We start from the raw sequence: 15,161 nt of genomic DNA on the forward strand, positions 1-15,161 counted from the left end.
GGGGGGAGACCCGGGGGTCGGGGGGTGGTGTCGGCTGAGTTCTATTTTTAGAGTTCATGCTTCGGAAGGACACACTGGGTGCCGTGATGTCATCAGCTGATCTATTCTTGCTGTTTCACAAATGTTACTTGTGATCATGCAGCGTGGTTAGAAGAGCGGTTCGCATAAATGCCTCCCCGGTTGAAGGTTGGTGTCTTGAATCCGTGTGAAGACTTCCTGCGTGGCGGTTGTTTGTCTCTGTGCTGGCGACCGGTCCTTTGTTTGTCTACCGTTCCTTCTCTCACCCAAATTCAAATGGGATATCCCCCAAGTCGCCCACCACAACCCTAATGAGGAGAAGCACGACAGACAACAGACGCCGCACGTGACCGCTGTTGTTGGTCACCATGGAGACCGTGTCACATTGGGAGTGCGGTTTATTGGCTGTTTACACGAGACACAAGCGTGACATCATTTACATGAGCGTGCTTGCCGTTAGCTTCAGGTTACGTCGGGCAGAGAACTAAACTCGGCCAACAGTTAGCATTGGCGACAGTAATGAGAAGAAGCATGCCACATTTAAACGAAGAAGTCATGGATAAGACTCTTACTATTGAGGAGTGTTCATGATGTGTTTGATGCCAACACATTGGCTGCGGAACAGTTCCAACATTTGTCCCGATTTTTCTATATGCTGGTGACCAGTCTATTGTTGGCCTAAATCTGCCTTGCCATAAACAGTTGACTGGTCTATGGTTTTTCTATTTGCGCCTTAAAAAGGACTGTCGACGAGTCCGTTTGCCGATATGGGCCCTGACGTACACTGGCAACCAGTCCATTGTGTGCGGATAAGTGCCAAGTGGTCGGGTGGCGACCAGTCCAGAGTGTAAATGGCCTCTCACCCCAAGTCAGACCCACAACCCTAACGCATTCACCGCCATTGACGGCTCTAGATGCCAAAGATCCATTTGAAATGGATTAGCAGTGAATGAATCAATGAGGATAAGCGAAATGGAAAGCGAATGTCTGTCTGGATGGTTCTGGTCAAAAGTTCCAAAATGGATCCATTGACGACCTGCTCCGTGTCTGGGTTCCATGATGGCACTTCCTGTCAAGCTCGGGTCAAACTGGGGACCACCAGAACCAAGATGGCTGCCACCATCACCGCCACCGGCACAAGGTTCCAACCTCCCGCGTCGCCCTGAAAGACAGGAAGGAGAGAACATTGATGGCGGGGAAAGTGGCGATGCGCTTTCACCGTCAACGCGCCGAGCAATGTGGCGACAGGCAGCGACACGTACAAGCCGGGGCTGATAGTCGGTTGGACGAGCAAGTCTCAGCCATTACCTGCTCCCATTTTCTAGGACATCAGCTCCTCCCACCAGCACCACATCAAGGCCACTATGACAATGACGCCTAGCAGGGGGGCCGACGCTAATGGGGGCTCGGCGGGGCCCTGAAGACGACACATCACAAACACACACAAGGAAATGGCCATGTGTGACACCCAAGAGATATCAAGAGGAGGGCCAATCAGGTGACAGGTGGCGAGGAGGTGGCGACATCATATGGGAGCAGGATGTCCGATTTTTGAGGTTGAAAAAAATTGCTGACAATAAATCAACCTATTAGTGGATGCGATTTTAAAAATAAATAAATAAACCGTCTTTGTGAAAAAATGCTCAAGTCATGTAATTTACATGCTAATTTTCCCAACCGCTCCCCCAATCTGAGCAACTAATCAGCGTCACTTGTGCGTTTCCCTTCCTGAACACGCCACTCACCCGCACCTGCGTCTTCTCGCCACGCAGCCGCCGCAGCTCCGCCTTGCAGCGACGCAGCTCTTCCTCCAGGGCGGCGCACTCGTGCCGGCTGTCATCATGGAGAGCCTGAAGTGAGCTGAGTGAACGCTTCACGCGCTCGCGCTGACGTAGCGACACAAACACGGGCGTCAGCGATGACACGAACGCCTCGTGTCCTGCGAGGTGCGCGCGACATGACGGTACCTCGGTCTGCACCTGGAGCCCGCTGTCCTGGGCTCGCTGCAGCTGCATCTGAAGATCTCCGACGTCCGGAAGACTGGGAGCGGGCCGGCACAGACTGATGTAGGCGTCGTCCTCCGTCCTGGCATGCAGGGGTGGGGGCGGTGTGTGTGTGTGTGTGTGTGTGTGTGTGGTGGTGGGGGAGAGAGCTTCAGGTGAGATTGACAGGTACTGACCACTCTGTGCTTTGATTGACAACCGAGTGGAGCGCTCACATGTGACCCGGCTGCTCTTGCTCCTCCTGTCTCACTTTGGAGCTCAGATCCCGGTTGGCATCGCTCAGCAGAAGATGCTCGCGGCTCAGAGAGGCAAACTCCTCCTCCAGACTCGCTCGGTCTCCACCTTCAGGGGATGAGCAATTATGCCAATCACCACAAACTCAGCTCTGTCCATGTGGCACTTCCTGACTTCCAACGAGCTCCGTTGACCGGCCTCGTGGATTTGTTTCCTTGAGCAGTCATTTACTAAATTTAGTTAAGCGATTGCAACTCTGTCCGTTACCGCTCTCCGTCCTCAATGTGGCGACCTCGGCCTCGTGCTGGCCCGCCTCGTCACGCAGGCGCTGGAGCTGCACCCGCAGGCGACACAGCTCCTCCTGTAGGCAGGCGATGTCGTTCTCCCGCTCTGCCGCCGCCTCCTCGCCGGCCTCCTGCAGCTCCAGCGCTGCCTCCGCCGCCCACCGCAGCTCCGCTCGGGCCTCCTCCAGCTCGCACTGTTTCTCATGCTCGGCCACCGCCAGCTCCTGCCGGGCGCCCACCAAATCGACTGCAGGCAGTCAGCACCGAGGTGATCAGAGTGACCAAAACTAACAATCAAAGTCAAGCTAAAATTGAATAACAACAACAACAAAAAAAGGAAAACTAATTACATCTTCCGTGACTAAAACTAACACAACAAGAGGTGTAGAGCGAAAAAGGACAAGGAGCGTATTAGTACATGGACTTGAAGGTGGACAGCAACCAAATGAAAAGATTGATTCAAACAGCTTTCTCGAATGGGAGTTTTAAAAAAGGTTGGCGCGCCATGAAGGCTGGTACCTTTCAGAGCTTCAATTTGTCGGCTGAACGCTTCTGCCTGGCGGGCGCGAGCCGCTCGCTCGTCCTCCAACATGGCTGACAACAACGTCAAGAACAACATCAAGAAGAACCTCATGAAGAACTTTGAATAACAGGCGGCGAGTTAAAGCTTCTCACTGCGCATTTCCAGAAAGTTCTCCTTGTGTCTGCGTGAGTCTTGCTGTGTCTCCTCCAACTCCATCAGGAGCTCCACAAGGCGAAGTCGAAGCTCCTCCACGCCCGCCGCTTCCTCGCCCAATCCTCCATCTTGTGTCCTCTCATACATATCGTCCTTCGGCTGGCCTGCCAAACAAAACGCGGGGCATGATTGGTTTTGAAGACATCTATGAGATACGTGAAATGTGTGGATGGGCGGGTGTCGGGGAAAGACATCCGAATGAGCTCTCACGCATCACACCCGCTTCCACTCTGAAAATGCTCTCTCTCTCATACATATCTGAAAGTGAACGCCAACAAGTTTCTTTTTGTGCGATTTGTGCCCACTGACCGCAGGAGTCCAGAACCTCCTCAATGAGGGGGGGCAGCCGCAGTCCGTCCATGTTTGGGGGCCCTGGCTGCTCCTGGGGTTCCTCAAGCCGTGGGCAGGCTGCTACCAGGAAGATTCTTCCTCTGCATCATCGTCCTAAAGGTCATCGAGTAGGGGTTAATCATTTGTGTTGATGAATATTAATCACCATTCCGTTGTTTGACATTGGCCGGCGACCAATCCGGGGTGTCGCACACCCCCCTGGTAGGAATAGACCCTTCTGAGGACAAACCGTACCGAAAATGCATGACTTTACAGCTCCTGTGATCACATGCACGCTAGCAGTGACGTCGGCATGTTGCTCTCTGACTTGGCACTGTGGCTGTGGTGGTTGCCACGGATATGTAAACGACCTTGAACATGCTCGTCACATATTAGCACGATATGATGGGACGACGAATGATGAATTTACCTGCTGACATGATGCCGCAGATGCTCTTCCTCATCATCTTCATCATCGGAGTGACGCTTCCGACCGTCACACCGTCGACCTCCATGGCGTCATCATTAACTCTTTCCCGACGATTCAAACAAATTAAATACAGTCGAAGCGAAATACGTTTTTTCAACTGCATATTTGTTCACCCACTATACTGCAGAAAATGAGCGAACTAATCTTTTTTTTTTATGCAGTGGACTACTCGGGCGCGCTGTTAAAATACGTAATTGCTGTTTCACGAGTAAATATCGAAGGCACAAATAGCAACAGCGTACAATCATAGCGCTCTTCACAAAATTAATACAAAAAAGAAGAATTTTGTCAATGTATGTCAACGATATTTTATACTAGCATTACAGTACTGTATTCTCCTCAGTCACTCTGATCGCTACCTCCACCTTGGGGCGTAAACGCTTACTACAAGTCGAGGTTGCATTATTAAAAGAAAAAGAACTAATCAAATCTATCAGAAAATGTTTTGTAATTAAGAATTGGTGTTGTTTTTTTTTTAACTCAATGAAAATCCGAAATGATTTAATTTGTTCAATTGTTTTATTTTTAGTCCAACCCCGCTCCACAACGTACCCTGCATTTAATTGTTTTCCTGATCGGGGTCAGTCACGACGTGTTCTGTTTTTCAAGATGTCTGGAATTACGTGTTCCGTCTGTTCATTGTTTTGAACAGAGCGTGATCGTAAAAGGTACGCAGAAAAAAGTCGGCCCACTCACGCGGCCACTCCCCTTTAACGGCTTGGCCTCAAGTCCTTGCCTTTTAATTCCTCATCGATCCCGTTTGCGTGTCTTAAAGTGTGTGTATGTGTAGTGTAAAGTTTCCTTTGCTTCCGAGGTGACGCTCAGCTGGCAAGGCAAGTCTTCTCATTTGTCCGTCGACAACAACACGCTTTAGAGAAAAACAGATTTTTTTTTTTAGGACACGCATTGATGGCTGATTGTTAGCGTCGTTAGCTTCGCCTTGCAAGCAAGTGACCGCGCGCAGGAATTAGCCTGCTAAAGCTCTCGCTAGTACAAGGATCTTCCGGGTGTTGCTCGCTCTTTGACACTTGACGATCGAGGGGTGCGTGTGTGTGTTTTCCTTGCTTTTAGGCGCCCACTTCCGGTTTGTGACACCGGTCGCCTCAGCAAGTCAAAGGTTAGATCACTGCAAATCATAGCGCGCGCACGTACCCCTCTCTTGGCTGCGAGCCGGCGTCTGATTGGTTGATAGTTCGGCGCTGCCCGTGTGGGCTCCGCCGGATACGACCTGGAACGGTCTCCAATCAATGACCGTGCAATATCGAGAAAACAAGTGACTGGCCACCAGCCGATCACAAGATGTGTGCGCACATTCACATCCAGTCTGCACATGGCCGCGGTTGATTTGCACTTGAAAAGCAGTCGAGCGGCCGCAGGCTTGCCGTCTTCAAGACGTTTGAACATCACAAGGCCGAAGAGGAATGCGCTCGCTTTGGCGCTTAGGGACCCTTAAGATGCCGTTTTCATAAAGGCCCTCTTGTTTCAGTACCCTTCCTGCAAACACGTGACCCACAACGACAAGCACTTTGTGTGCGTGTGAAAGGTCGGCATCATTCACAGGCCAGATTTGTTGTGCTTTCAACTTCCTCTTTACGCCCCCCCCACAGAAAAGGGAAGTCGAACACTCAAAATCACTTTTCTCTTAAAGTCCATTTATAACAACTGTCAATCTTGGGGTATTGCGTGTAGATTTGAGGGGAACACTCATTTCTTCCAATTTACAATGAGGCTGTAATGTAACAACCTGTGGAAAAGGTTTGTCTCCACTCCATGTGGATACAAGATATCTCGCTTTTTTTTTAGACATTTGCAAACATTTCCAAAAGTGTTGAATTTTGAGGGGGTGGGAAATGAATGCAGTAAGGCCGTAACAACCATTTCTTTTTAAAATTCTGAATAAATTTGAAAAGCGCTCTTCATGTTGTGTAATAATGGGTTGTTGCTTGTGGAATTTTTATGGGGAAAAAAAGTATTTAATTCCGTAACAACAAAATGTGGAAAAACGTAAGCGCCAAGCTTGGTGTTTTTGGCGAAACAAACCACCAAAAAAGAAACTTTTGTTTGCGTCACAGGCAAACGCGTTGTGGCCCCCCTCGCCCCTCCTCCCAAATGTCTCGCCAGCCCCTCGCCGTTGCGCACGGCAACCTGACGCGACGCTAGGCGGCCGGGCGGGGCGAGCATGCGACACTGGCCCGGCGTGTGCAGGCGGTGGCGCTGATGAGCCATGGACGAGTTCAGTAGCAGGACGTATGGCACCAGCGGCCTGGACAACAGACCTCTCTTCGGCGAGACGTCAGCGAGGGTACGGTGACGCTCGATTGCCAAGGCGCGCAACATTTTACGGAAATTGAGGCTAACTGAATGCGACGGTTATCATCTTCAAGCAGGTTGAGTATTTTATTAAACACTCGCCTGGTATTACCTTAGGATAGGCTAACACCTAGCATTGCGAGTGGCAGCGTTGCAACTCTTGAAGCGACGGATGTTTGAATCCAAATTGGGGAGCAACGCAGGCAATATGACAATAGTCGTAGGCATGTATTCTTTATCCTCCATCACTTTGCCACGGAAATGTTGAATGCTTTGATGTTTATCACGCAATCATGTGTTTTGTTATTCTTTCGCAGGATCGCATCATCAACTTGGCAGTGGGAGGATTTACGTCTTTAGTTGTGCTGGTACGTGCGCGCGCGCGACTCTACATGCACGCTGCTATTTTTGAGTCGGCACTTTTTATTCCCAATCTTCGCCCTGAGTATGCTTGGCATCGTCTTCGACGATCCATGTTGCCTCATCAACATTTGTTTCGGTGCAGCTGTTGAAGTTGCAGCGAATGATGAGCTTTTTGATTGCAAAATATGAATTTCATGCATTTTGGAAAGGGTGACGCGCCAACGTGCTTGCTTTTGCCTTGCAGGTGACCGTCATCAGCTCTTTCGTTTTCCCGTCGTTGCCTCCGCGGCCGCTCAACGTTTTTTTTGCCGTTTGCATCCTGCTCGCCTGTGGATCCACCATTTTGCTGGTGTGCGCACACACACCGCACACACACACACACACACACACACACACACACACACACACACACACACACACACACACACACACACACACACACACACACTTAAAACCCTCCTGATTGTCTCGCCCCTAATGAATAATTTGAATAGAAAATGATCCAATCATCACATTTGGTGTTTTCCTCTCAGATCTTCTGGTACCGCCAAGGCGACCTGGAGCCCAAATTCCGCAACCTGATCTACTACAAGCTGGCTTCTATCGTGTTGCTGTGTCTCTGTGCCAACCTCTACTTCCACGACGTCAGGTGAGCCACCAGCGTGCCGACACCGGCCAGGACGGGAACAACCCTCGCCCCGCAGCCGCTGGTCTGGTCTGGACTGGTCAGGACAGGACAGGACGTGTTTACACACTGCGCACCGTGCAAGGAAACCTGCACAGAAGTCGTCCTTGCATCGCTTCTTGTTCGGTGCTCGTCTCTCTCTCACACACACACACACGCACGTATGCACAACACTCAGGTGGACGTGAATGAAGGCAGCCCTTCAATGCAATGACTCTCTCCTTTCTTTTTTTTTTGGTTTGTTTGTTTGCCATAACCATGGCAACGGGTGCCGTCCGTGAAGGAGGCATCCCGCGGGGCATGGAGGGCCGCTTCAGGATTGACTGCTTGCTATCTGATTGAAGGCCCGTGCACTCGTGCAAGGTCATCGAGGCCACTCTTGCTTTTCTGATGTGGTCGACGCCTGGACCTTTGCGGTTGCTACAAAACGTCAACTAGTAGTTTTGCCTCACGACGAGTTTGCCAAAGTTGTCGTACTTGCGCAGAGTGGGGAAAAATGTGAAGTCGCAGTCATTCTACGCGTGTGCGCTGGTCACTGTCTGACTGGCAACATTTGGCCTCCCTAGTAGGACAAAAAGCAGCGCACTCGTTGGCGACCCGTACGACAAAGTGACATCATTCAAGTACGTCTGCAGATTTGCCTCACTACTTGTGACATATGTCGTCGTCCTACCAATCTGCCAAATTTGTCCTACTCGTGTGCAGAAACGTCATTCGGCTGGCGAGGGGAAGAAAATGCCAAGAGTCGCCCTTTTTGCACACATTCCGGGTAGCTTAGCGCGGTGACGGCAGGCTCTCCCGTTCAAAGCGCGCGTGCGGCCTGTGATGCCGCGCAACGAGACACGCCGACCTCAGCGCTTCCAACTATGCACTAAGCGACACTTCTTCCTGTTCCTCTTCTTCACATTCTGCAACCAAAATAGCAGGAAGGATTTTTTTTTTCTTTTCATTTGACACTTTTAATGCTTTCGTTGTTCCCACGCGCTCAAACGGGCCTCCTGAAGAGTCAACGCTCACCACGACTTTAGGATTGTCAAAGCCATTTTTTTTGTTTTTATTTAATATTAGACGGAATAAATACACGTGACCCAAACAGAACCGAGTCTACGTTTCTTCTTCATCTCACCACAGGCCCAAAAATGTGGTCTTCATGAAAAATTGGCACTTAACTTGTAAAAAGTGTTCAAAACGCCCAAAGGCAGGACGGCGGTGGGGGGGGCTGTGCTCCTCGTCCTAATCGCAACCGTCCTGGTTTTCCAAGATGGGATCTGAGGAGAAAAGAGGGCGTGGAGTCGCGACGGGCGATTGGATGGATGGCGGGCCTCACCTGTCAGCGCGTGGTTTGTTTGTTTGCCATAACCATGGCAACGGGTGCCGTCCGTGAAGGAGGCATCCCGCGGGGCATGGAGGGCCGCTTCAGGATTGACTGCTTGCTATCTGATTGAAGGCCCGTGCACTCGTGCAAGGTCATCGAGGCCACTCTTGCTTTTCTGATGTGGTCGACGCCTGGACCTTTGCGGTTGCTACAAAACGTCAACTAGTAGTTTTGCCTCACGACGAGTTTGCCAAAGTTGTCGTACTTGCGCAGAGTGGGGAAAAATGTGAAGTCGCAGTCATTCTACGCGTGTGCGCTGGTCACTGTCTGACTGGCAACATTTGGCCTCCCTAGTAGGACAAAAAGCAGCGCACTCGTTGGCGACCCGTACGACAAAGTGACATCATTCAAGTACGTCTGCAGATTTGCCTCACTACTTGTGACATATGTCGTCGTCCTACCAATCTGCCAAATTTGTCCTACTCGTGTGCAGAAACGTCATTCGGCTGGCGAGGGGAAGAAAATGCCAAGAGTCGCCCTTTTTGCACACATTCCGGGTAGCTTAGCGCGGTGACGGCAGGCTCTCCCGTTCAAAGCGCGCGTGCGGCCTGTGATGCCGCGCAACGAGACACGCCGACCTCAGCGCTTCCAACTATGCACTAAGCGACACTTCTTCCTGTTCCTCTTCTTCACATTCTGCAACCAAAATAGCAGGAAGGATTTTTTTTTTCTTTTCATTTGACACTTTTAATGCTTTCGTTGTTCCCACGCGCTCAAACGGGCCTCCTGAAGAGTCAACGCTCACCACGACTTTAGGATTGTCAAAGCCATTTTTTTTGTTTTTATTTAATATTAGACGGAATAAATACACGTGACCCAAACAGAACCGAGTCTACGTTTCTTCTTCATCTCACCACAGGCCCAAAAATGTGGTCTTCATGAAAAATTGGCACTTAACTTGTAAAAAGTGTTCAAAACGCCCAAAGGCAGGACGGCGGTGGGGGGGGCTGTGCTCCTCGTCCTAATCGCAACCGTCCTGGTTTTCCAAGATGGGATCTGAGGAGAAAAGAGGGCGTGGAGTCGCGACGGGCGATTGGATGGATGGCGGGCCTCACCTGTCAGCGCGCTGCCGATGTTGGACGGCGACACGATCAGGACGGCGCCGCCAGCGGCCATCCCAGGATGGCCCCCGTCGGCTGGGGGCGGAGTCAGCTGCGAATGGACAAAATGTGAGGTGATGAATCCCAAACTGACCTCGGCGCGACGCTTGAGCCGCTTTGAACCAAGCGGGCTGGCGAGTTGACGTCTTGGCCGGCGCACTCTCGACAAGGAGATTTTTTAATCTCAATGAGGCTTTCCTGGTTCATCATTTCACATGGACTGAATCAATAAATTCGTCATCTGATCGCGTATGAATGGCAACTTGCGGATCCATGATTCCGTGGCTCTTCTGTCATCCAGAGGCAGAACATTTAATTGTCCGGCCTGTATATGTTGCGGAGATGACCGGAAATACATTGACAACATTTGCGGGCACCTTGTCAGTAAAGCTGTCGGCCATCGGCTCCTTCCTCTTTGTCGCCGTTGACGGATTGAGATGCTCGTCCTGCCGCCGTCCCTCCGTCTCCGCGTCCGCCGCCACCGTCTGGATGATGACGCCGTCGCCGGCGCACAGGCCGTCCGTCTACCGAACGGCGTCCCAGCGGTCACCGACATTTCTCAATCGGCATCTCAAGTCGAAAGCGGCGGTTGGGACGCACCGCCAGGCCGTGCAGGATGATGTGCTCGTGGGATGCGGGGGGCGAGCTTGTCGTCAAGGTAACCGTGCTGTTATTGGCCAGGCCGAGGGGCAGCCCCTGACCGGACGTGGTCTGCAGGAAGTACGTGCCCGGCGTGCTGGTGGGCTGCAGCTGAAACGACTGGCGGCACAATGCCATCGTCATGGGAGGGAAAAAAATGCGGGGTGATGGGAGGGAAACAGAAGCGGGATCGTCAGAGGAGAGAGAGCGGACGGCGGCGAGCGATGCGCCGTACGGGTCGGCCCAACTTTTTGCTGTTTTGCTTTGCGTGTCCCCCCAAAAATGTTTTGGGGTTGTCTACAGTGCGTGCCATCTTCGCTCACCGGAAGAATCTCAAAGGCCTGCAGGGTCCCGCCGTTCAGCGCGATGGTCTCCCCCTCGCCGCCGGCCACGGACGAGTCTGAGGCGCAGAGGGCAAGCCATTCAACGGTCGGAGCTCCGACGGCGGGCCGCTAACCCGGCGGCGAGTCTCACCCAGGTGCGCGATCTGCAGCGGGATCTGCACGGGAATCTGTAGCGCCGGCGCCGCTGAGACGGCGCCGCTTTCCTCCAAACGGCCCAGCCGGATCTGGAGCGAGGGGGCGCAGGAGGGGCCGCACGGCGCGCCCGCCGACGGCGAGGATGACATCACCTCGTGGAGGGCCTTCAGCAAGACTGCCGACGCAACAGTCACGTCAGCGAGCAAGCCCCGCGGTACCTTGGCCAATTTCATTTGATGGAGCTCACCAAAATTATTGGGAAAGATTTGCGAAATGTGACGGGCAGATGAACGAGCGCATCGTGTTGTTACGCACCGGGGAAGGGGATCTCCTTGTGATTGGCCACTTGCCTCTTGATGCTCCACCACTTGGAGCGCAGCCACTGAGGCGAGCGCACGCTGCTCCAGCCGCCCGCCAGCTCCTCCCATTTGATTTCGTTCTCATCTGCCACCTCCAGCTCCAAAATCCTGCGACGACAAGTCCTTCAACCACCCACCTAGCTCGCCCTTGGAAATGTCTCCTTAGCTCAATGCGAACCAATATAAAATGTCATTGACAAACGGTGAAATAACACATGTCGACAGGTAACGCATCAATCCGAGAGCGTATTTTTTTGACACTATTTCATTCTCTCATTGCCGTATGTTTTTGTAAAAGACACGATGACGCAGTGCTACGCCAAAATCTCAATAAATACATCAAAAATGTTGCGCGAAATTGTTCTACTCATTTTTTGGGGGCTTTTATTGAAAAAAATGCTTGAAGCATCGGCAGACAAAATATTGCGCCACGGATTTGGTCCGAATCGATTGAACCCGGCTGAGATTGGATTTGAGTGTTTGCGGCGCACCTGCGCGTGAGGCCGAGGTCGTCATCTTTGGTCCACTCGGTGCCGCCGCTGTGCTTCCAGTTGAGGTAGTTGAGCCACTTGGAGCGACACTGCTTCTCCGAGCGCGTGCCCACCCGGCTGGCCACCGAGGCCCAGGACACGCCGCCCGTCACCACTGAGCCCGGAGCGCTGGCCGCCATCTCGTACACCACCTCGGCCAGGCGACGCTCCTCCTCCTCGCTCCACTTGCCTGCATGCGAGTACGCCCCCCCCTCACCTTTAAATCCGCAAAACGTTCACCAAGTCAGAGCGGTCGTACCCGTGTTGCACGTGTCCTTCATCAGCCGACAGCGGTCCTTGACGGATGAGGCGCTGCGGCCCAGCGCCGCGCCGATGGTGGCCCAGTCGTTGCCGTGGCGATGCCTCAGCCTGAACATGGAGGTCAGACCATCGGGGGAGTCATTTTTTGTTTTTTTTCTTCCAAACATGCCAAGCGTAGATTGGCGAGAAATTGATGCCGATTATTTTGCGGCTCAGCGCGGCTTTACGTCAGATGACCAAAAATGCTTGCCGACCTTTCACGGAGTGAAGCGATGACTGAACGACTCACCCTTTTAACTTCTCAATCTCTCCCGGCGTGTACCTGACCACACACAAACACACACAGACGTCACATCGGTGCGCGCCGCCATCATCACGGCCGCACTCGTCTCGGTCACTCACTTGCCGACGTGATTGCGGTTGTCGTACATGCGCAGGACTCGTCTGTAGACGGCGAAGAGCGGCCTGTTGAGGCCCAGCGCCACCGAGCGGTAAAAATCTTTGCGCTCCTCCTTGGACATCTCAAAGATGACCTCGGCCGGATCCTCGATGCCCCGACCCTGGTGGGCGCACATGCAAAAGTCAACTACGTTTGGTCTCTCCGGTCGAGGCGGAGGAAACGCTGAAACCACGGAAGGAAAGCCACCTTGACGTATAGTTCGATGTTGCTCATGAGAATGTCGATTTCCTCTTTGGACCACATCCCTTGTTTCCACTTGTGACCTGACAGAAGGCAAGATGGCGCCCAAAAACAGCAAGTAAGTGAGCGCAAGCTAGTTTCAAGGTGAGTTGCAAATACTGTACAGCATTTTCAACCAGCGTTGTTTTTTGGTTTTGTTTTTGTGGCTGTGTGTGTGTGTGTTCAAAGATGTTGACAATGCGGTTGTAATGTGTGTTTTCATCAAGCCAGGGATCCCAGAATGCTTGAGTAGCCCTGACTTCAAATGGACATCCGTACCTTTGTTGGCAAGCGTGTCTTTGTCTTCTTTGGTGGTGAACCAGGCCTGACTGACGGCCGACACATCGGCCTTCTCGGCGGGAGACGCAGCGGCAGCGCTGCCGCTGTCATCGCCGTCGTCGCCGCACAGGACCTTCACGCACGCACGAGTCATCACTGTGAGGCCGCTGTGGGCTCGGGTCTGTGAGTCGCACGAGGTTTGGCCCACCTGAATGTGAGCCACGCCATCCTGAGCGACAGTGTCGTCCGCCGCTGTCGCCATCGTCGTCACGGTAGCCTCAAAGCTCTTGCGGCTGTCGGCCGCTGAAGAGAGACAAAGGCGTCGCGTCACGATGAAACGTAAGCAATTTGCAATCGCAATCAATTGGTAATTTCACATTTTCAATTTGAAACAATGCCCACTTTTGAGTAAAGGGATGGAAGGTGAAAAACACTTTTGATCCGATTCATCGGTTAATCGGCAGATGAAGCGATTATTAAAATAATCGTTGGTTGGAGCCCTCCACTGTACGTGCTGATGTCAACTTGGCTGTCATGTGACCTCATGTGAGGCCTCACTCACCGGGCATGTTGACGAGAGAAAAGGACGCATCTGAGTCCGCTGATTCCCGTGCTTTCTTCGCATGAGGTTCACTCTCGCCAACTGCGTGCACACACAGACACACACAAACAACCGATGTGTGAAGCCGAAGATGAAGCTGAGGATGAGGACGGTGATGTACCGCTGGCGGCGCAGCGCAGTATGATGCTGCCATCGCTGTCCTGGGTCAGCGTCAGCGACTGGACCGTCTCCATCGGCGCGCTGCCATCCTGCTCCTCTACCTCCACGCTCATCGCACGCCTGTGCCGCCCGCCGGCAAAAAAAAAACCAAAAAAAAAAAAAACAGTTACATGACATCAACACGTGTAAGTGAAATAAGAGTGAAATATGATGAGTATTCAATGACACAAACATTTCATTCATCACCAGCTATTCTTGACAGATAAAGATATACTGTATTGTATTGTACTGTTTAGATTAATTTCGTGACAGTGAAAGAAATCAAACTCTAAAGTGTCTTTGAGTAGGTTGAAGTGTGTTTTAATGAGTTGAAATGTGTTAAAAGCGGGTGAGAGGGGTTCATTTCTTTCTTTTGGTTTATGCTGAGTTTACGTTCAAATAAACTGCGATGGCGCCCCCTGCTGGTTACATCTGAAAACGACTCAGAGGACAACGGCATCAAATAAATTGAAATTGATTGCTTTTTACAACAGTACACGACACAATGCGGACAGTGGTTTTCATTGATCACTTTATGAAGTGCATACTTGCATACATTTGACATGATGTTGTCTTTGGTGCTTAGCATGAGACAGACAGCTTGTAAAACACACATACACACACACACACACACACACACACACACTTCAGCGAACTTGCAAACACTGCAATAGTTTGGGAGCTTTTGTTTTTCATTTCAGGAACTCAAACACGAAACAAACATATTTGATGCGAACCGTAAGCATCCAGCGATCTAGCCCCGTCCACGAAAAGACGAAAACGCTCCGACGCCATTTTAGTGAACAAGGAGCAGCTCGTGGCGTCTCGAGTGAACCGAGCAGTTTGTGAGCATTTCTTGTGGTTTGGGACCCCTCCGAGACTCCGCAAACTTTTGAATAGGCAAGAGGAAGTCATTTTCGGTTTTGAATGAGTTACTTACTTCCTGTTTTTGGTCCGGGAACTTGCTAGTTACCAGGATGGAGGCAAGTGCCAGGATGCACGACGTCTCGATGTGGGCCAAGGGGTTGCCATATAGCTAAAAAAAAAGTCCAATAGTCTCAACATATCATCGATCATAACTCACTATGATTGCGATTAAATTCATCACATCATCATTACAAGATATTAATAAATACATTTTTTTAAAAATGATGATGCCTTGACGAAATACGATTAGATTTTCTTTCCCCCAAATTTGCGTAATACTTAATCATGGCAACCACTTGGTCCTTGTAAAATATGTTCCC

General features: G+C 51.5%; 3 protein-coding genes across 15 annotated transcripts; 1 reads left to right on the plus strand and 2 right to left on the minus strand.

The window, feature by feature from the left end:
• Nucleotides 1-398: 398 nt before the first annotated feature.
• LOC109532679 (coiled-coil domain-containing protein 136-like) lies at nucleotides 399-7,514 on the minus strand. Of its 6 annotated transcripts, none has more exons than XM_019897672.1 (11): nucleotides 7,398-7,479; nucleotides 4,036-4,136; nucleotides 3,585-3,719; nucleotides 3,215-3,379; nucleotides 3,059-3,133; nucleotides 2,523-2,786; nucleotides 2,237-2,363; nucleotides 1,986-2,103; nucleotides 1,770-1,904; nucleotides 1,327-1,435; nucleotides 1,089-1,180 (listed from the first exon to the last, which is right to left on the minus strand). In XM_019897672.1, the coding sequence occupies exons 3-10, from the start codon at nucleotides 3,634-3,636 to the stop codon at nucleotides 1,340-1,342; spliced, it is 1,032 nt and encodes a 343-aa protein (XP_019753231.1). In that variant the 5' UTR covers nucleotides 3,637-3,719; nucleotides 4,036-4,136; nucleotides 7,398-7,479; the 3' UTR covers nucleotides 1,089-1,180; nucleotides 1,327-1,339. The 6 variants fall into 6 exon arrangements, with proteins under 6 accessions (XP_019753232.1, XP_019753230.1, XP_019753231.1 ...); XM_019897667.1 differs by having other exon boundaries at nucleotides 1,764-1,904; XM_019897673.1 differs by lacking the exon at nucleotides 1,327-1,435 and having other exon boundaries at nucleotides 399-1,180.
• Nucleotides 5,620-8,184, plus strand: tmem243b (transmembrane protein 243, mitochondrial b). The gene is made up of 5 exons (XM_019897674.1): nucleotides 5,620-5,638; nucleotides 6,168-6,397; nucleotides 6,723-6,773; nucleotides 7,013-7,117; nucleotides 7,302-8,184. The coding sequence occupies exons 2-5, from the start codon at nucleotides 6,320-6,322 to the stop codon at nucleotides 7,419-7,421; spliced, it is 354 nt and encodes a 117-aa protein (XP_019753233.1). The 5' UTR covers nucleotides 5,620-5,638; nucleotides 6,168-6,319; the 3' UTR covers nucleotides 7,422-8,184.
• A 213-nt stretch (nucleotides 8,185-8,397) lies between these two features.
• Nucleotides 8,398-15,143, minus strand: dmtf1 (cyclin D binding myb-like transcription factor 1). 8 transcript variants are annotated; one of them, XM_019897664.1, is made up of 18 exons: nucleotides 14,855-15,142; nucleotides 13,877-14,004; nucleotides 13,717-13,797; nucleotides 13,363-13,457; nucleotides 13,155-13,287; nucleotides 12,843-12,919; nucleotides 12,599-12,756; nucleotides 12,486-12,518; nucleotides 12,195-12,304; nucleotides 11,897-12,125; nucleotides 11,362-11,513; nucleotides 11,042-11,221; nucleotides 10,891-10,967; nucleotides 10,529-10,687; nucleotides 10,307-10,452; nucleotides 9,961-9,984; nucleotides 9,884-9,930; nucleotides 8,793-9,824 (listed from the first exon to the last, which is right to left on the minus strand). In XM_019897664.1, exons 2-18 carry the CDS (start codon nucleotides 13,986-13,988, stop codon nucleotides 9,790-9,792), a joined length of 1,848 nt encoding a protein of 615 aa, XP_019753223.1. In that variant the 5' UTR covers nucleotides 13,989-14,004; nucleotides 14,855-15,142; the 3' UTR covers nucleotides 8,793-9,789. The 8 variants fall into 8 exon arrangements, with proteins under 8 accessions (XP_019753218.1, XP_019753217.1, XP_019753221.1 ...); XM_019897665.1 differs by having other exon boundaries at nucleotides 9,961-9,980; nucleotides 10,306-10,452; XM_019897659.1 differs by lacking the exon at nucleotides 8,793-9,824 and adding an exon at nucleotides 8,398-8,780 and having other exon boundaries at nucleotides 9,884-9,984; nucleotides 13,877-13,995; nucleotides 14,855-15,143.
• Between the last annotated feature and the right edge of the window lie 18 nt (nucleotides 15,144-15,161).

The sequence above is a fragment of the Hippocampus comes genome, unplaced genomic scaffold (genome assembly GCF_001891065.2).
Source record: "Hippocampus comes isolate QL1 unplaced genomic scaffold, H_comes_QL1_v1.1 scaffold81, whole genome shotgun sequence".
Classification (NCBI taxonomy): Eukaryota; Metazoa; Chordata; class Actinopteri; order Syngnathiformes; family Syngnathidae; genus Hippocampus; species Hippocampus comes.